Source organism: Kryptolebias marmoratus, linkage group LG10 (assembly GCF_001649575.2).
Source record: "Kryptolebias marmoratus isolate JLee-2015 linkage group LG10, ASM164957v2, whole genome shotgun sequence".
Taxonomy (NCBI): Eukaryota; Metazoa; Chordata; class Actinopteri; order Cyprinodontiformes; family Rivulidae; genus Kryptolebias; species Kryptolebias marmoratus.
The window spans coordinates 16,282,625-16,304,290 of NC_051439.1; the positions used below are offsets into that span (position 1 = coordinate 16,282,625).

The 21,666-nt window shown below is 42.7% G+C and overlaps 1 protein-coding gene across 2 annotated transcripts in view; it reads left to right on the top strand.

The window, feature by feature from the left end:
* runx3 (RUNX family transcription factor 3) overlaps positions 1-21,337 on the top strand; it is a 45,559-nt gene extending 24,222 nt beyond the window's left edge. Inside the window, exons 6-8 of one of the 2 annotated variants that reach the window (XM_017416454.3) lie at positions 8,560-8,718; positions 14,232-14,306; positions 18,341-21,337. In XM_017416454.3, coding sequence (XP_017271943.1) covers positions 8,560-8,718; positions 14,232-14,306; positions 18,341-18,822 — 716 coding nt within the window. In that variant the 3' untranslated portion in view covers positions 18,823-21,337. The remainder of the gene's footprint in view (positions 1-8,559; positions 8,719-14,231; positions 14,307-18,340) is intronic. The other variant, XM_017416462.3, reaches the window with a different exon arrangement.
* The last annotated feature ends 329 nt before the right edge of the window (positions 21,338-21,666 follow it).

A 21,666-nucleotide genomic window follows, 5' to 3' on the forward strand; every position in this document is an offset into this window, starting at 1 on the left:
GCAGCCACACACACACTACCACCCCAGATCTATCAGTCATATTTTATTATCAAACTTCTGCTGAGCTCAAACTGGAAACTCAACGCTCATAACTGCCGATGACAGCTCTATCTGAGGAGCAGCTTTACCGGTAATAACTGTAAAGCACAATTTTAAAAAAAACAAGAGAAATTCATAAAATGAAATAAAAAATAGATGACTAAAAAGATGACTCACTTCTTGTGGAATTATAGACACCACACAGAAAATATTCTCACGAAACAACCCTTTTCCCTTTTTGTTTTTCTTCTAACACCTAAACTTTAACATGACATCAACTGTCACCTATTTACCGATAGAGGAAGGAACGTTTGTATTTCTGTATCTGCTAACATTAAATGAGTCAGTCTCTGAGAACGTCTCACTGTAGGTCAGGCAGAGAGACCAAATAAGAGTCAGAATTATTTTGAGCTTGTGAAATGATATTTAGAAGTAGTGTTTCGCAGCTTGATGGGATGGGCGAAGGTCACCATTTTGAATAAAATACTCTCACGGAAAGTAGAGAATGTAAACATTTCATTTTAAAAACATGCAAAAGAATATAAAATAACATTTGTAGTTATGTTCTCTAATTATTACTTGAAGTTCAAGCATGTTTGTGCTTCTTTTATCAGTTTAAGAACAAACCTAAACAATTATTTTGAAGAGTGAAACGCTTGCTTTAATACGGCAGATTGTCTCATGATACTCGAAAATGACACTCATGAATGGGTCCTAACCGCTAACATGCTAACATCATTATACAGTGTATGTAATACCTGCATACATCAAGATAAAGAGGATACACTTCACCACCCAAAGGCCTACACATTTACCCAAATCACACAAGCACTGCCATGTTTTGTTGCTCTATTTGCTCGGTTGGGTGTGTTCGCACAGCTCTAGGAGGAGAATGATGGGCGTGGGGACAGAGTCGGACGAGGGGGGCATATTCGAGCTGGCGGGTTGATTTTATTTGCATTTGGCACACAGACTGTACAAAGTATGCAAATAGACAAACAATGACATTTGCTGTGTTATTTTTCCTGTGATATTGCAGTCTCTCTGCAAAATAAACAAAAAGATAGCATGCGTGTGGATGCATTTGCGTGTGTGAGTGCCCAAGCTCATGCACCTGCCAGGTGCATCTCTTTAAAAATCGGCCCCAGCCGAGCCACGCCCATGCTCCACAAATCACATGAAAGGCTGCCCCTCGGTGCGAATTGCTCTCTCAAAGGCAACTTTGATGTCTGAAAGAGGAGACGGGTGTCTTTGAAAGAAAGGCCTACAGGTGTATTAGTGCCAGGGGAGGGGAAAACACAGTGGCATGTGTGACTCTGGGTGCTTTCCTGACTACTAAAGGCTCTCTATTAATGCTCCATCCATAACCTGGAGAAATAGTGGCTCGAGCGTGCACACAATCGCACATATTCTCAACAGCCAAACTCATGACCACTTAGTTTATGATTTGGTTGAGAAGATGGTCTGCTCCGATGCCGTTTACTGACAGATGATAATAAACAAAAAGGGCAAATTTAATGTCCTGCTAAAGAAAATGACAGGATAACGACTGGAAGTTGTCAGCTGCAGCATCTTTCTTCCCTGGGGTCACTTCTGACAAATCATATACATCCTCAGCGATTAGAAATAGAGCAAATATTGGCCAGATGATAAATCCACTGGAATGCAGTGGTGTGTGTCGAGCACAGCTGGGCCTGTGTGTCGAGATGAAACATTCACCACACTTCTGAGGTTTAAGGCTTGTGATGGGTGGTCATTGGGGACCCTCCTGTCATTAATTTTGGGATGTATCTTTTTTGTGAGCAGCCGTAGGATTGTTGCTGTCAGACATATCAAAGCAGTATGATCCAGTTTTGAGTGTGTGGATGTGTGTGTAGGGGTAAATAAAGCATTGAGATGGAGGCTCTTTGACCACTGTTGCCACCTTAACCACATCTAGAAGCTTTGAGGCCAACTCCCTTTGCGGGCGACACACACATATTCACACACAGCTGTTTCTAATCCCACTTAAGCTTTTGCGCTTAGGTTTTTTTATGAAAGCAGATGTAATTGGTATAAACACCTACATGCAAAAGAAAATGTTAAAAAAATAAAGCTGTTAGACTTCTCTTTTCTGTGTCGCTGAGTGCATTTACCACAAAGTCACTGCACAAGTTTCTGCTAAAAACAGGAAAAAAGAAGATCATTGTCTAATGTTTTAAAGCAGCTCAATGCCTCCAGGCTAGCTGATGACTGTCAGAGACACACGCACAATAGCTTTGGGGGTGAAATAAATGCTCTCTTTTTTTCCACTCAGATAAAAAAAAATTTCCACCCTATATCTGCTGACACCAGTAAGACTAGCAGGACACATTAAAAATTACCAAATTATTTACAGAAAAACCTCAGACAGCAATTTATTATTTTTTTCACTCTGGTGATGCAAGCAGAGGATAGTTTCTGAGAATTGGATGAGAAGCTCAGTCAGCCTCCGCTCAGCCCTTTCCCCCCGCCCCCACCTCACCAGCCAAGCATCTTTCCTGTTTACCTACCTATGAAGGGAAGTAAAATGCCCACTCTGTGTGTGCTCACTCTTCCTTATTTACACTGACCCATACAGGAGAGAGCCATTACGACCTTTCAGCTGTAATTCAATAAAAGTCCTGATCTGCATTTAGAAAAATAAATGGCCCATGAGTGGAGGAATATTTTTCAACGCTGTAGCGTTATGACAATAAATCGTTTTCTGTGTTGGAACAGTGGTTACATGGGCGGTTTGTGGCACCTGCTGGTTACTGGAAAAGACGATGTGTACCACCACACTGTGGTCTGGATATTTATTTCTCCAGGCCTTAAATAATAGGTGCAGCAAGGTCTTTCTTTTGAGTCCAAACGTGGAGAAGGTTGTAATCCTAATGGTAAACACAAAGTGAAGCCTTGGCTCTTCAAAACAAACTGGAGTCATCGCAAAAACAGGAGAGGTCAGCCTCAACACTGCCGCTGTAGCCCACTAACAGCATGATAATTTCAGAGAAAGTACAGAAAGTGAAATGCGTGGAACTCAATGGAAAATTCACACATTTTGCATTTCTCACATTTCCTTTGACTCACCTGGGATGTCAATTGTCATTCTGTGGCGCCCTATGAGAGCGAGTGAGTGTTTAGGGGCAAACGCACTTGTTTTGCACATTATTGTGTGTGATCTAGAGTGCAAAGAGGTGTGAACGCGGAGCCGTTTGACACATCTGCTGGCGTCGCATTGATGTATGTGACAGCAACAGCTTGCTTTCCTTTCTCACAGCTCTGCAAGGCCCCCACCTTTCCCCCAGCACCTCGCTGCTGCTTAGAGCAACCTGAAAACATGCAAACTCAAACACACACGCACACACATATAGACACGTACAACAAGCCTATTCACCATTAGAGCCAAAATAACACAGTAACAGCAGCTTATTGCTTTAATTTGAGCTGTCACCGGAGCCAAATGGGCCTTCTGTGCTCGACGAGGCCAAAACAGCGGCAGCAGCAGCAGCACTGGGAAATCTACAAAGTCTGCAGGCAAGCAGCCAAAAGGCCTGAAAAACAGCTTCGCTTATATCACCCCCCAACATGCATCGGTTCTAGTAGAAGACAGTTACACACACACACACATGCAGACATTAGAGATTTGCTACATAAAGGAGGGATGATTGCTCTCAACTTGCTACGGGCCTTTCTGTGTTGTTGAAGAATACGGGTGCATTGGGCCCTATTTTAGCTCCCCTGCAAAACATTTCCCCCCCTCCAACACCAGCCTGCCTAAACCTGCCACGTTGTAGGCCTGTCCTTGTGTGGCGCTGCTTCTGTCACACACACGTGCACACATACACAAAGCACTTTATCCCTCTTATCAGAAAAGGAAGGCTGCGCTCTTTGCTTAAACAGTCTCATGAAGCAACTTCCGCTGTCAGCAGCTTGTTTTCAGGCCTGCGAGGGGAATTTTCACACTGCTGATGTCCCCAGAGACAGGCTGATGCATCTGCCTGAGGGACCAGACGATCCCCCAGCTGTGGCTGGCCATAGAGGGTGACCTCCAGATAAAAGCATACCAAAACTTTTGTTGACCTCTTTCGGAAAGACCAAATAAAGTTCCCTCAAAACCCCTCCTTGCCGGCACTTTCAGGCTGCTGTGTTTATGATAGAGACTTCCACTCACATAAATACTATGTACATTCCATCTATGATAATTATATGTTGGCAGGACTTTATGGATTCACACTGAAAGTGTTACAAGAAAGTTATGTAAATGAATTTACAGCAGTGTGATGTCTGTGTGTGGCTAGCATCGACTCATTTAGGCCCAGACGAGACAGCCACAATCACCAACCAAGGGTAAAACCCACATCCCTCAGGGTCAGCCTCAAAACAAGAACTTTGATTTGCCCCGCTGTAAATACTCAATGGTGTGATTGGTGGCCTTGGAAAGCATTGTCCCAAACAGACTGCTGCTGCAGAGATGTTTTTCAAGCTCGTGCCTGTAATAGAACAAAAAGGGAAGTATGTGAAAGGGTGGCGAAAAGAAGCGAGGTAGGAACTAAAACGTAAAGGGAGGGGGTGGGGATGGGGGGGGGTTCAGGTCCGCTAGAGAGGAGGAAGAGGAAGACAGGTGTACACTACTTTGCTCAACAGATGTTGAAACGTCTTCACTGTCTGTTGAGGGCAAACGGAAGTTTGCACGCAGGCAAGTAGGCCCCAAAGCAGCATGTGTTCAACTGTCGCCCCACATCGCTCTGTCGGGTTTGAAAAGCTAGATAAGGATGCAGAGCTCTTGTTTTCTCAAGATTTCAACACTTAACTTTCAGTACAGTAACACCCTTTTTTTAAAGTTGCAGTGTAATTGAAATGACTTATTAATACAAAATAAAAGCTCATACAACTATTTTTTTAAACTGATTTATGGAGAAAAAAGATCACAGTCAGCTGCCATTTGTTAGCTTTCATATTAAACTTGGCATGTTCTCTACACAGCCTGAACATTATTGTATGTAATCCTATACCACACATAGCTAGACTTCACAATCCAGACATAGTTTTCAGTGCTAAGTGCAATCCACATGAATTTTAGTTTTATCAGAGGCCCTATCAAGTCCATTTATATGGTGAATACAAATATTTACACTTCAAATACATTCAGCACAGGTTTAGTTTGGAGCCAAAGCACGTCTTGCTCTTTGCTGTTCAGATAGTGTCGCACAACAAGAGCTTGTGTTTATTGTGTCTTCTGATAGAGAAGAACTTACATTTCTTCTTTTTTTTTAAACTGAGTCAGAGAAACAAAGAGAAGAAGCTGAAAAGGTTGGAGATGAAGAAAAGGAAATGGGTCTTCATGGGTGATCAGATGTGGCATCGTGTTGAAGTCCTGGCAGTCACCTCATTAAGCAAACACTGTCTCTGTGTTGAGCTGATATGGGCTTTGTGGAGGAAAGGCTGGGTGGATTTTTGCTGTTCATGTGGTCAGGCCTTCCCTCAGAGTACGAGCACGTGAAAAACAACTTCACTTTCATTTTACCTGCCTCCTCTCTGCTGCTTCAAAGCGCAGGAGAAAAAGAGCAAAGCAACTTGGCAAGTTACTCTGCAACAATCATAAGACGCTATGAGGAAATTAAAACACATTTACACACAGAAAACAAAGCAGGGCTGGGAACGGCACACCCATTTCTTGAAAACACAGCCATCGCCTCTCAGTACATCGTTATTACCAGACATTTTATATCAAGCATTTTATTTATTCTTCATACACTTCCATAATGCTTTCAGTTGATGCGACCACTACCCTGAGAGGAGGCTAGTAAATCTACAACCCTTTATCATCCATTTTCAACTCTGAATGCATATTGAGCACTGCTGTTTAGACCTCATATGTGCATTGGCTCCCATCTCCCAGCTCTATTTTGTGGTTATGATATCATAGAGAGAAAAAAAAACAAGGACATTCTCTTCTAAGTGCACCCTGACACATTAAATATTCATCTGACCACGAAAACCCCTCTGAAATGGGGCTGGTGTGGAGCTCCGGCACCCCTCTGGCCCTCAGCTCTGAGGAGTCAAAGCCAAATAATGGTGGTCGGACCCGACGTACCGCGGCTGCAGCCAGGGTCAAGTGGATAAAGAGTGTTCATATAAAAGACAGAGTTTAACTATGTTAATATGAACACTCTTTTGTAAGAAAAATAAACAGCTGGTACAAGAAAAAAAAAATCACTTATTTTAAAGAGCAAAATCAAAAAGCCAATAAAAGTTATAGTAATAAAAAAAGCATGTTCAAATAACTATATTTATAAAGATTTGAAGTAGGGTGTTTTTAAATGCAAATTTTAAATAACAATGAATGAAAGAACGATGAGGAAAAACAGAAAAAGAGAAGAGGAAAAGTTTCCTCCCAGCTGATTAGTGGTGTTAACAGCAACTGTGGGTCCCGGGTTAATAAGCTCCAGGTCTTGTTCGATGGTTCTACAATACCTCACTCCTAAAAAAAAAAAAAAAAAACAACAAAACCATCAACCTCTCACATCCCACTAAACCCCCTGCTGGAAGCTGTGAACAGTGTGTCGCTACTTGCAGTGTGTGTGTTTGTGTGTGTGTGTGTGTGTGCCCCTGCCAGCTGGAACTGGGCCACAGGATCTGCAGCTCGAGTGTGTTTGTGGGCAGCTGAATGATCACTTTCATCTCTAAAGAGCCAATTCATCTTAGACCACCACTGGTTACAGAAAAACTGACCAATTATCATTTTTTTCCTCTCTGTGGTGTCTGCTTTTTTTTCCCCCCCAACCAGTGAGCAGTGGGATGTATCGTTTCCCTGACCTCAGCCTTTTGAGGTGGTGTAAATCTCTTAATAACTACACAAGGACACATATAGGGGCTATATTTGGAGGGCTGCTACCCTTGGCCAGCCCTGCTCCTGGCCTGGAACAGACAGTAGCCGCAGTGTCTGCGTGGGCGCTGTTTGAGTGTGTGTGTGAGAAGCAGAAAAACGCTGGCCTCCATTCCTTCCATCGCAGTTTAAAGAGAAGACGAATAAAGATATATCACAGGGCGTGCAGAGAGGGCGTTAAAACTGTCCAGGACATATTCCTGAGTAATTGCACTAACCGAAACGCACAAAAACACTCACTGTCTCTTCTTTTGGTGTCATAATGTTCAGGAAAACAAACAGCCCGAGAGCGGTAACAGAAGTGCTGTTTCTGCTGAAGCAGATTAGTCATAATGGAGTCTCTTTCACACATGTATAGTTCAAGGTAACTGATCAGTAACTGTGAATGGACAGAAGGTTTTTTTGTGCCTCTCAGCAGAAAACGTTCTGATTTAAGAGTGTGTCTGATGTGCTGGGGGGATTGGGGGGGTCAAAGCGTAATATTTCTATATGGTTTATAAGGGGAAGATGGAAGAGGGGTGGTGGGCACAAACAAATGGACAGAGCGGTAAACGGGAGGAAACTTTACCCATGGGTCAGCCTCCGAGGGAAGATATATTGCCCATGGGTCAGTGGAGAGAAAGGACGGGCAAAATCCATATTGGTCCGTCTGCCTTGCCCCCTTTATATAGTGATAAAATATTCAAATCCAGCCATTACTTCACATTAGGCTACTCTGTAGAGATGCCAGGGAGAAAACCACAGAATGTATACATGTTGGTTGACACACGGTTTTGGTGCATTGATAGTTACATTAAAATCTCTTCCTCCCATTAGAGGCATCCGGACTCACGTCTGACGTTTAAGGTGTGTTCACATGTAAAGTATGTGCATGTACTATTACACGTGTGTCTGTCTACATGAAAGGCACAATCAGTTTTGTTTTTTTTTTCTGACCATTTCCCTGAATGGGACCGCAGAGTGATAAGGGCACTAAGTGTGTTGCTTTCTCAGAGTTAGTTTTCACACACAGACAACTCTCTTTCTCTATTTTCTCCCTGTTATGTTTAAAACTGATGACTATAAAGGTCTGGTAGCCTTGTTGTCTGGGTGTTTCCTTTTTGACTAAGTGCTGTGTCAGTCGGGCCTGAGTTTGTGTTTGTGTGGGTCTGCGTGCATGAGAGGGAGAGAGGTTGTAGTTGGGGGCAGATATAGTCACTGAAAGGCAAAACGACAAGATAAAGATCACCTAACCTCATCACTTCACAGATATGCCTAATGCAGTAATTCACACTTTATTAAACTTCAGTTTCAGGGAAAACAACATTCCTCAAGCAATTATTTTCAGCCACTTATGCTATCGTTATCTGCGGGTGACGTGGCAGCAGGTGCAGCTTGAGCAACATTTAGTGTCTAGCCAATGTATTTCAAGGTCTGCTGACGTTCTAATAATATTTTTGTGTTTGGAAGCTGAAAACATGGTGATGATGGCTTCCTCTTTACTCGTGTGCTGTTGTCAGTGTGTGAGCTAAGATTAGAGATACTGAAAAAAATAACTTGCAGTTAAGACATAGAAATCTCATATTTATTGTGAGTTTTATTGTCTTAAAAGTTATATTAGCATGTCCTTTACTTCTCAACTTCATGTTTTGATCTTTCAGGGCACAGAGTGAAGCTAGAAGACCCCCAGAAGATGCAGTTCTCCGACAGGCTGTCAGAAATTGAGCGCTACCACCAGCGAACAATGCGGATAGGCCCAGTAAACAATAATCCTCGCCCACTTCACCAAACACACCTCAGCACCACACAAGGTGAGGATCACAGCTTACCTCTTTAAAATCAATCCACAGCAACACTTTAAAATCATCAGCCTTACTTTAAAGGTGATTGGCTTTGATTAAAATTAACGTATTGGGGGGGGGGGTTGACCAGAGGAAAGTAATCTGTAACACATATTTCTATGTAATACTTTCAGTTAAACCAGATGTCTCTCATTTATGTTTTCTTTATGATGAGTTTTGCTCCACTAATCTGAGAGCTGTTCTAAGCCATACGAGGGGAAACTCATGTCAGCTTTGCCCCTGGATACCTTGCGTTGGCGGCTCTGGGCCCCACAGAGTGAGGGGCAGAATCCCCTGCCAGGTGGCACGGCGAGCACTGCCAGCTGAGTTTGGCTTTTGCACACCTCACATTAGAGCCTCAGGAATGTCACAGCCGCCTGCTACCTTGGCAATCACGTCACTCTCAGACTGGCCGAATGTGCGGGGGCGGGCGGTTGAAGAGGGCCGGGAAGGCTGTGACTTAGACAGAGGTGGTGTGATAGAAGGGAAAGGCCTTATTTTCTCATGTGTTCATGCTGTGAACAGCTGCATGGGTGATGGCCGGGGTGAGGATGAGTCTTCACTCCCCATCATCATGTGTCAGAGCAGATTTAACAGAATATCTGGAAACATGTACACATCCACTCCCTACTCAGCCATTTTTTAGTTCTCATGCTTGCTAATAAATCTCATTAGCTTTGTAAGAGCATGTTGCTACGTACAGGAGGGCTTGTTTGGGAGCGCTGAACCATGCGTGGGTGCAGTTCTGTCACAGCCTTACACTGTTTGGCCTTGTGCTTCGCGTAGCCAGCGCTGAGTCACCACTATAGGCCTATCTAACAGCTGACTGCTGGGAACACAGGGTCTTTTAGTCTGCTCCCCCATGTCCTTACTTTCTGTTGATACTGATTTTGTTCCTTTGCACAGCTCGTACCAAACTAAAAACACGTCCGCCATTTTAAAAACACCAGCGCCCGATAAACTGAAAATAAACAGTGCCGAGATTCAACACAATGCCACCACTATGATGATAATTTTCTGATGGCTCAGAGTTTGGCATCAGCCCCATAGGTTGTCTGCCAATAAAAAAAAAGCCCCCTGCAGCTAAGCTTTAACTGGAAGCTTTGAGTGTCTGAGGCCAGCCTCGAATGTGTGGGGCGCACTCCGATCGTCAGGGAGAGGTGTACAGTCACCGTCCAGACAGCAGACGAGGAGCTCTGCTCTTGTCTGCCTTGCACAGGATTAGGGCAGGAATTAGAGCATCATAGGCTTTTGAGGCTTCAAAGGGCAGCAGTGCTGCAACACACACATGCACCGTGCACAAAGGAGAGACGACATAACATGTTAACATCAGCTGGAAGTGTCAGAGACGTTAGGGGCCTTGAGCTTCATGTTACAGCTGCTAGTGACTGCAGGCTGTCTATAAGAAGTGTGTGTGTTTGAGGCAGAGGAGGGGAAGGACTATGAAAACCGCACACCTTAATCTGTGGTATTAGCATTGTGACGGCATACCGCAGGGCAGGAGTGGTAAAATAATTAAATAACTAAGCAGTTTGTCTGTGTGCTGCTGTGGCTGAGCAGTATCCAGTCTGTGCAGGCGACAAGACGGCAGAATTAGAAGCAAAGCTAAAACGAAAATAGACTTGTTGTAATAAATCCCATTCAGAGACACAGGGAGGTGTTTACATATCAAGAGCACACACGTCTCTGCTTTTTAAAGCCTTGCCAGAGACCGTTGTACTTTTGCAGATACTTTAAATCGTGAGGCCTGTTTGTTTGAGCTTTGCTTGGTGATAGATCGCCCCATCAACACGTTATAATTAAATGGATCAAAAGATGTTTTCCATTATCCCACATTTTCCCCCCTGAGATTGAGGAAAAAAGCCATGTCACCTCTTCCTAATGCCTTATTGCTTCATTTTGTTGTCTGAGCCATGAAATAGTGTGTGTTTTGTTGTCAACAGAACATGTCTTCAGACATCTGCTCAACAACACTGAAATCCTAACACGTACACACACAAAATTGCACCATAGACACGCTGAAAATAAAAGAGAAAACACACTCTTTCTCACACAGACACCTACACACTAGTGTTGCAAGTTTTCTGCGAGACAGACGGGGTAATTAAGAGCTCATTACAGTGCATGCAGTGACAAGATTCCTGCACGCTGGCAGACGCTACATTCGCTGCTTGTTTTTGTTCGTCGGTGGCCACAGGTAAGCCTGCTAGACATGTGGAATGATTCTCAGCCAGGGCGGAGTGTGTGAGTGTGTGTGTGTTTGAAAATGTGTGGTTCACCTAGTTCAGTCAAGCAAATCTGACACTCAGACAATCAAGCATTAAATTGTTATTCTGGTTTTCAAAACCTCAAGCGAGATACATGTGTATACTGCGTGTAGCTGTGGGTGGCATCATTTTTCTTCCTCTGATACAGTGTTAGTTCATCCTTGAACATCTGACTCTGACAGCGTTTTAGTTGTGTATGCACAGGTTTTTCAGTCGAAAGGCAAGCAAAAGAGCGACTGAAGATTTGAATTGCCTCAAAGGGGAAAAGTGGAAAACAGGTTTCAGTTTTTTGCCTTAATCCATCTGAACGCAAACAAAACTCAACAAGCTCCTGGCAGAACCTCTAAGAGACAGCCGAGAAGAAAGACGCTCTTTCAACTTTAATGTGTTTTAAGCGTTAAGGAGGGGGAACAAAAAAGGAAATGCAGCACCAATTTAATCATCTGAATAGAGAGTCCTGGCACTTTTGAGGTGGTCTCATTTAACATGTTATTTGTTCCAACACCTGTGTGTGTTCCCCCTCTGAAGATGAATATCAGACACTATAGTGTAATGTTCCACCATTGGTGCTTTGATGAGGGCTGTTCCTTTGAATATCTGTGTGACAAATGCAGTGATTGTAAAATCTCACAAAATTGATATATTCTGCTTTTCATTTTTCAAATTGTGTTCATTGTTTATCCTGCAAATTCCACATGAAAGGAGAAAATCTTTTCTACGTATGACACTTAATACAAATGTTGTTACCTCTGGCTTCATCTTACTCAGCTGGCACACATCTGCTGCAGCTGTGCCTTGGCAATCTTGTTCAGTATCTTCACGTCGTGGCTTCTTGGCCTGGACTTGACTTGAGAAGGTCTTAACGCAGCTGTGCCCCTCCCGCCTTGTTCACAGTGACCACACTGTTTACTCCACATAAACAAGCTGGCCGGACCCCCAGCTCCGAGGCGGCACTCGGCTGGTGCCTCGGCTGAGAGGAGTGGACTAATTCGCACATCTAGAGTGACATGATCAGCCAATTAGAAGCAAGAGCGAGACAGGAAATTAGCACCGTCAGGTAGCAGCGATGTGGACATTTGAGTGATGCTGTCATGCGAGTGAAATTTTATGTTGATTTCTGCCAAACTCAAGAATGAAGCTCTGAAGCATTTCATCCAAAAGGAGGAGGAATCTGGAGCAGTTTTTAAGACACTCTGTTTTACTTCTGCACTGTACAATTTACATAATATGCCAGCGGCCACCACAAAGTTTATTTGTCATGGTTCCTGAAAGCTTCACTTGTGGTTAGTCTCTTTTTGTGATGTTGAGATGAATCATTTAATCTGAACATGTTTCTGATCTTTAACTAAAAAAAAAAATTTTTAATCTTTTGAAACCCCCCTCCTTGGTGGAAAGCAAAAAAAGAGAAGTGAGAGCAAGATCTTTTTTTTTTTTTTTTTTTAAACAGACTCAACTGTTTGTGTAAGTTATAATTTCACATCAGAGTAAGGCTGAGTTTTACATTTCAGCAATTATAGAAACTACATGTGTGCCATGAACGGTCTCTTTTGAGTCTGGGGAGAGAGGAAGGGCGGGTGGACGGCGAGCTCTTAAAGAGAACATAGGATTTTTCAGCCCACGTGTTTGTTTTTGCTCACGTTATAAGTGAGGGCTCAAAAGACATATCAAATGTCCCACATAGCTGAGCCAAGGCCGTGTTCCTCCCCTCTCTAACACGCTCCTTCTTCTCTCTCCTTTCCTCTCTGGCGTCTTTCTTTCTTGTCTTTCTCGCCTTCTCTCACATTCTCTCCCCTTTGTGACGCCTAAGGCCTAAGCGAAACAGGAAGCCAGCACAAGGACCGGCATTCACTGTGTCTCAATGACACGCTTCATTACGGCAGGCGCATTACATGTCTCAGAGGCGTTGCTAGATCTGGAGTCACAAGGATGGATGCCATTTTGGCTTAGACATCATCTCAACCTTCCCTTTCATCTACATGTGCACTTCAAAAGCAGAGCATGTGTTTTGTTTGTGTCTTCCCTCCCCCCAAAAAAACTACGCTGGACCCAAACTAATGGTGACGCAGTCGCCACTTCTTCCCATTTCCAGTCCATGCCTTGCAGGCTCCTCAGCTCCGCCCAGGAGGCTGGTCCTCTTATTAACAGGGGTAATCTGTGCCTCTGGTATTGATGTTGTCAGCTTGCCAATCAAAATATTTGAAGGAAATGTTTATTTTTTTGAGCGAATCGCACCAGCTGCTTGCAAGCTTTTCTGAATAAGGCCATTTATGTGTAAGAATTTGCCATTGTGAGGTGTAGTGCAGGACCTCTCGGTGACTGAGTGCTGATTTGGACATTTGCAAAGGAAGTGGAGGAGCTCTAGGGGAAGCAAAGATCTTACACAAGCTGAACCCAGTGTGGCTATACATGAAAAACTCAACACCTCCCTCTTCACTGTCTTTGGCATCTTTCTAATAGCCACAGTGAGTGGTTTGGGGTTTATTGTACTGTATATTGTGGTATCCCAACAAAGGAAGATACGAAAGAGGTAGAAGTGATACAGCCCCAAAATAAATCTCTTTAGTAAAAAACAAGTTTTTGTTTTGAGGATAAAATATTCTCATACATTTGACAAAAGGTTACTGTCGAACACATGTGCTTAAACTGCCCATGTCCACAGAGCTCCGTGCTGGTTGTCTTGTAGCAAATGCACCGTCTCAGACCTTGAACAAACATCCAACTGTTTGTGTCAAGCTTGCTGCGGTGTGACCGTAGAGTGTGAAGCAGGGTCCCACGCGTTGGGCCAGCAGGTCCTTGACCTTCCTTCACTTCCTGACAGCTCTGCTGGACAGGCTACCGAGTGTCCCTATACGCTTCACAGATCTCGCCTACTCTGGAGTCTCGCCTGAAAGACCCAAAAATACCTCATATGCACCCGTCAAGCATGTTTTTCCAAGCCTGGTCTCACTGTGGTGAGAAACCCACCCCTTCTCTTCCCAGTCTTCACTGCTCAGTCAGCAGAGGCCAACCTGTGACAGGAACAAACATTTCAAAACCACCAGATGTCAAGACAGTTCTAAACAGTCTGTCATAAAGAACTTATTTGGATTGTGTTTTAGATTCCCAAGGAGAATGTACAGCAAAATTCTACCACCCACACATGTATATTTCTGCAAAGAGACGTTAATTAATATTATCTTGTTATTGATCTACTGTTTCTGTTGTGTGTTTCTCCAGCTCTGTGGCAGGAACAGATGGAAACCCCTGCTCTGAAGACATGCAAGGTGGAGGAAGATCTGAGACCATGGACAGGTGAAGAGCCGCTTTCTTGCTTTTTGTGTTGTAACATCAGCACAAAACTCATCTCTGTGACTCTTCTGTTAGTGTCTTGAACCTTTGATTGACTGAGTGAATCTTTCAGAAAGGCTCTTTAATAACATATAAAGCTAGGGTCTTGTTTATTTGTATTCACACAAAACTCTGACAGACTCTTAAGTTAAAACAGGTGATCTTGAAGTGAAAAGGATGGAAAGGCCAGCACAGCGTAGGGTGTGCCATCCGTTGTGACAGTCTGTTTTAATTTTCTCCACAAGGCCTCTACTACATCCTATTACATACTTATAACACCACCACCCTGCCTGGCTGCCCTTTTCTTCATTCTTTCCTCCCACTCCATCTTTCTTTCGTTTGTCTCTTGGCGATTTGGATCTTTGTTGCTGTCTCTACAGCCCCCCTCTGTGTTTAATTCATCCCACCACACCAGACGTGCTGAGTCATCCACTTATGGTATAAAGAGGAGCCATATTCAGACACAAAGAATTTTTTTTTTTTTTTTTGGCTTATTGACCTTATTCCTTTTTCTGTAATTTATCAGTGCAAATTGAATAAGACAGGAAAAAAAAACAATTTAACTATTAAAAAATAGCATTCACTGCTAAGCATAAAGGTGTGAAAATGTTGACAGTTGGAAAACCTGACCCAAAAATACAAGCAACAAATGAACAGAGCTTTATAATTTCCATTACAGCAGACGGGTCAGTAAACACATCACAGCAATGGATTTACGGCGACGCATCATGTCTCTCAGGGAAAAAGATTTACTTAACAAATAAACTAAGTAATCTTGTCACCTTGCTTGTTGATGCATTAGGAAAATTTTGTGTTTTTTCTATAATCACAAATTTCCTCTACCATTGCTTGTATTGCATGTCACAAGTTGAGAACATGCAAAAATCTTCTGATTGAGCACAAACATGGATGGGGCTTTTGGGCTGTTGTCCAAGCTTCCACAGTGTGGAGGTGATTATTATTTGCATTGGACTTGATGCTCTGGCTCCAAAGGCTCGGTGCTTAAATAAACACCTGGAAATCGTTTGTGTTCATTTGGGTCTCCTATTCTTCGCCATGTACAGCGGCAGCTTTGCCTTAGTGTTGTGTTGGCTTCATGTTGTTGCTCTGTTATCAGGAGTGACTGCTCATCACTTTGGCATCCACCGTTCAAACCACCCAAACCAGTCGGCAATTTAAAACAGAAAGTCCTACTTTCTCTTTGAGAATTGCTGTTTGTCTCTTCTTCAAAACGTAGTATTTTTTTTATAATCTTTACAGCGGTGAAACCATACACAGTGAGTCTTTCCACGTAGCTGGGGTTTTCTCTTTCCCCTCTTCCTTCCCTCCACTTATTTGCCTGAGACACCATTCCCCAGGTCCAGGCCGTCACAGTTTGCATCAAGCTTGAGTAAACATTTCACAGGTGAACGCCTGGATTTGCATCTTCCCATTGCCAGCCACCACATTTGGACACACATGTACATAGACACATACACATACATACCCCAGTGCACAATTACACACACAGACAGGATCGCCTCAAACCTGCCCTTATGTTAACAACCAAAATCAGTTTCTTCCATAAGCAAATGAGACAAACCTCCTTCCATATCTGGGTTACACGCTTGACTGTGGACTAGTGGACTCTTTAAGCTCAACAAAAAGGACAAAGACTCAACCCTGAAAAGCTTTCTTTTTTTTTTTAAGTGCATGGCGTTATATGCTTCTGTGCCAGAAGAGGAAAGAAGGAGCGCTCAAACACAATGTTCTCAATAAAAGCCCCGGTTCCCACCTACCCACTTCATAGACTGGGAACATCACAGACGGCAGACTGTGCCAGCGAGCCCTCTGGGTTTCATCTCTTCTCCTGTCCCTGCAATTTAGTCAACACGTTTCAGATGAGTCTAATGGAGATCATGTGTGGTTTTGTGCCGCTGTTACAGCCAACTACTGCTAGGCTCAGTTAGGAAGACCCTCTCGGCCAAAGATACACCGCTGTTACCACAGCCACAACAGTAAAGTCTGTACTTACAGTGGGTGGGGATGCAGTAAGGTATGCAACATAGTTAAGGGGGGAGAAAAAGCAGACCTCTTCTCAATTACACTACAGTTTGTTCAGCTTTCTCCTCCAGAGGGAGCTACTGTACTGTGGAGGGTTAAAAGGTGGGAGCAGACACCTTCTGGCTCACGGCCAAGAGCCTGAGCCTGAACAAGCCCATTAAGGTGTTGTGATAAGTGTCCAGTCCAGTTTCCCCTGACAGAGCGCAGGAGTCAATCCCCACCACAGTTTAGCCAACACGTTTCCACCAACTCCAATCAACAGGAGACCGTGAGCAGGGTGGGCTGCAGCAGTCAGAGCCATCATGTCCCCCAGGCCACATGTCCCCCCACCCTGAAGCCTGAATTTAGAACAGGCAGGGAGAGATGAGGGGACAAACACAAACAGAGGGAGCAAAGATCTTTTAGGAGTCCAGTAGGAAATAGTAGGCTGACTCCACTTCACCCGAATCAACAGCAGCTGATGGCTTGGATTTTCCTTGCATGAAATCAGATATGGAGCCGACTGCCGTTCCTGGTAGACTCTGGAAAAAGAAACAAGCCCCCCCGCCACCAACAAACTCCCTCCTCTCAAAAAAAGGGAGGAAATCCAACTGCAGAAATGTGCTGTGAAGAAAGAAAGAAAGAAAGAAAGAAAAGGAAAAAAAAAGCATAGCAGGGGCCATGGAAATTGCAAAGGAACAGTTTCTCTTTTTTTTGTTGCCAGTTCTTCCAGACATAGGGAAAAGAGATTTCAACTACATTGTGGCACGCAAGTTTGGCATTCTCCCTCCCTCGAGGCTTGCTATTTCACAAATACAAGCACTCTTTTCTCTGCCATCTAAATTCCTATTTTACACTTGCAGTCATGCGGGTACATTGGACCCAAAAAAGCTGCGTGTAGACAAACAAATAAGCATAGACGGAGGTGTGTGAGGGTATGAATGAGTGTACAAGTGGCAGGTGAATACTATACTAATGTCATCAGGTATGAGGAACTTTTTCAGGGCTTTTACTGACTGTCTTGGTCTGGCACTTGGTCATCTGAATTTCCTCTAAAGTCTTTTAAAAGTCACAAACTCAAAGAGTTAATAAGCATGATTTGTCAAGTATGGCTCAAATTTTCACACATTAGATGAGCTATTGCACAAGCTAAATCAAAAAGGGAGAATTGATTTTTTTTTTAAGGCAAACCTTTAAGTTGTTATAAAACTTTGAATTTTACGTTTTCTGGCATAAAGGTTCAGTTCATAAGATTAGCTATTAATATTCCTCTGGTAAATGAGAAGGAACATCTGGTGTTTGAGTTAAGAAGCTTGGTGACAGTAGCTGACAGCAGCAAGATAAATTATAAAGTCCCAGCTAACTTTAGCTTAAACTTCAACATTAACTCTAACAAATCCTGGATTTATTTAGAAGCATGTTATCTTTTAGCCCCCCCTTCTTTTTTCATCCCTGTCTCTCTGACTGTCTCTAATTGTGGCCGTCTGCTTATGTCACCTAAGTATGATGTATGACATGTTGCACAACAGTGCAACACGCCGTCACTGTTTATACAAAGCACCCCTCAGAGCTGACAATGCCTCTTTTCATTGAACTGAGGAAAACAGAAAAGCTGCATGTTGATCTCCTTTTGAAGGACTGGCAGGAGGGCTGTGGCAGTGGGGCCTTTTCATAACTTCAGTCTTGTGCATGGGGCTGTGGGATGATGTGCTGTCAGTGCTTGATGACTGTTACCGAGCCAAAAAAATGTCTCAGTTCATTACTTTGGAGCAAGTGTTTCCATAGAGCGGCATATCGCGAGAAATCTGAGAACAGAATTGGGGGCGTTTGGGAAGATCTGCCGCTTGAGAAAATTTGGGTACATTTTTCAGAATAATAGATTTCTCATTTTATAAAATGGGAGCTCAGTTTTTCATAGCTGGAACAGCAGTTTTCAATCATTTCTAACCATTTTTGTGTGTGTGTGTCTCCAACAGGAACTACAGATCTCTTTCAACAGAGGACCTCCTTCCCGTCTCTGTCACCGCTGACCGACCCTCGCTTCTCAGACCCCCGCATGCACTACCCGGGGGCCTTCCCTTACCCTACCAACACCTCCAGCACTGGCATTAGCGGCCTTAGCATGTCAGCCTCTTCTAGATACCACACCTACCTGCCCCCACCCTACTCAAACAACCAGTCTCAAAACTTCCAGTCCAACTCCTACCTGTATTACGGCACAGGCTCTGGATCCTACCAGTTCTCCATGGTGGCGCCGGGGAACGCCGGGGGTGAACGTTCCCCGACCCGCCTGCTGTCCTGCTCGGGGGCCACGGGGACCGGCGGGACCAACAGCCTGATGAACCACGGCCTGAATGCCCAGAGCGAGGGCGTGGATGCCGACGGCAGCCACAGCAACTCCCCCACAGCCATGAGTGCCTCGGGTCGCTTGGATGAGTCTGTCTGGAGGCCATACTGACTAACTCGGCTAGACAATTAAAAGAGTGGGAGAGGAGAGGGTGGAAACGTGAAGAGAATGATGAACAAAGAAGCTGAACACTGAAAAAAATAGAAAAAGAAAAAAAGATGTTGCATGTCTGTCTTTTTTCCCCCTCCGACAATCGTTTTAAAGACTTTTGCTTTTAGGAACTCTCTCAAGAGTTTTCTGTATTTTCTCGTTTTTGAGTGAACTCCTGCACTGCGCTGGAACCTGTTCTTTGAAAGCCACGAAAAGAGTTAAGGCAATGTTCAGCGGAGACTGTAAATAGGGGCAAAAGGCCATCGCAGCGTTTCAGGATCTGCCTGGTGTCGACAGATACTCATCAAAAGACAAACGAACAACAGAGAGGAGGCCCAAACAATCAGTACAGCTGATGAACTGAGAAACCACAGCAGACATTAAACAAACAGACTGTTTAGACTGATCCAGCTGAACTTGGCAGGTGGAGAAGCCAAACTGGTTGTTTGCGCCATGCGTTATTCCTCGCAAAGGCATGGCTGCACTGCTGTAGCAACTCGGCCCCTTTAAGCTTTCACTTTTGTCAAATTTGAATATTGCAAAGATCCATCAGCTGCATCCAGGGCTGTTTCGTGTGCTTAAAGTACCTATACAGGACCTAACTGTCTATTTATTATCCAAACAGAGACATTAGTATTTGGTTCTGCAGTGGATGTCTCAGTAAAGTTGCTGCATTACAGAAAGAAAAGCATTTTTGCTGGTTCACCAAATTAACTCTGCTGTTTCAGTGTATCAACAGGACAATAGCCAATATCTTAGGAATGTTTAAAACAAAAACAGAGGAGGGTTTATTGTTTTATTTTCTGCAGAAATCTTTAACTTCTTTTGTCTCAACTTCCTATTTTTTCCCTTTTTAGTAAAGCTTCTTTCTTCAAAAAAAAAAAACGTCCTGATCTAATATTTTCAACTGGATAAAATGGTTTACTTTTGATATTTATTTGAGCCAAATTTTTGGGGAAAATGTATACATATACCCCAAATCCTTAAGCATTTCTCTTTACTTTTTTTTTACATAAATATATAATCAGTATATACGCCATGTTTTGTTGTTAAGTATGAATTTGGAATTTGTGTAATATATTGCGATAAATTATGAAAAACAAAACCTTTTAATGTAATTATTTTGCCTTCTAATGTAGCTTCAATGCACTAAAACCTTTATTCCACAAGCCCAAACGATTCTGTTGGTGGGATATGTAGAGCCAAAATCTTTAAAGCAATTTTCAAATTGCCGTCCTTCTCCAAGAAAAAAGAAAAAACGCATTAGCTAATTTTTTTTGCACTATTTTTTGACTTTTATTTCACTTCACTGCTCAGTTGTTAATGTCTGAAAGTGTGCAGAACAAAATATGAAATATTTCTGCGCATACTTTCAAACCTAACAAGGTTTTTTTTTTGCAAAGAAAATGAATGATTACACACATATTCCTGCACCACAGGTGTGTCTGCACATTCCCGCTGTCCTCGGGGCCTTTCCCCTGCAGCTGTAAGGATGAAGTGACAAAAAGAAGAGGCGGGGTCCAGAGTGGTATCTTTATACCAACACTGAGGGCAGCTGTGCAAAAAAAAAAAGAAGAAAAAAAAAAGTCTTGTTCTGCTCAGAGCTCTTTGTCCTGAGTAATCACCGAGTGCTTTGAAGCTTTTGTGGCCACAATTCTGTCTCGTTCTTGGTCTAATTTAATGATCACGCTCCGTGTTGTGCTATGGTTTTTACAAAAGATATCAGCTGTCTTGAAAAGTCTCTCTTAAGAAGGAAGATTGCATTAATATCCCTGAAAGATGGATGTTTTAGTTGCTACACAGTTTAGGTTTTATTTCAAAGTGAAGAGTGATCCAAAGAAGCTAGCGTTTCCAGCTCAGATAAAAGATTATGCAAGATGTTGTCTGCCTTATTCCTGTCTTTAAAGAAAAGCCGTCAGTGTCTCATTCCTGCTCTTTCTTTTAGAGGAAAAGCATGTTTAATTTCCCTGCTCCGTCCTCCGAAGCCTGTAAACGGCTGATGACCTGACTTTATTATGGGTAAGAATCATGCAGCTAGAGAAACCACATGATATTTCTGTGGTTACTTCCAAAAAAACCAAAGATGTACCCAACTGCCTGTTTAAATGTTAATAATGAGGTGTGTGGCAAATTAGTCATGTCTTGAATGTTCTTTAATGCCTTTTTTTATGCAAAACTAGGAAGCCAAAATGTACAAGTAAATTGTACTTTGTGTATTTCATTAAAAAGCACAATGTTACAATTATTTTGTTTCTTTTCAAAAGAAGCTCTTTTTCATTTTTTTGTATTCCAAAGTGGTTTGTTTCTCTCTTCAGCTCTCTTTATGCTCAAAGCATGTACATCTGATACTGATATGTTAATTTAAAAATCTCATCTATCTATGTGATGATACCGTAACTGCTTCAATAAGAGTGCTTGTAAAGTTTGCAGATATTGTAGTTTTTAATCATTTTAATTAAAAAAAAAATGTGTCTGACCTCTGTCTCATGCCTGCTTTTTATTCGGATCTCTCCCCCACCAGTACACAACATTAAACTTTTAACAATCAATTACAAATAGAAAAAATATTTATTACAATAATCAGAATTTAATCCATCACAGAAGGTGCCCCCGCTGGTAATTGTTTGTATTAAATATTAAATTATTTTTGGTGGATATATAAAAGGGTTTTTTTCTGCTTATTTTAAAAATATTTATGAAAGGTGCCTTATAAATAAAGTTAAACTGATTTGATTCTGAGTTAAATTTAATTGAATATTTATACTCACACTTAAAAAAATATGATGTGCTTTAGCATTACTAATA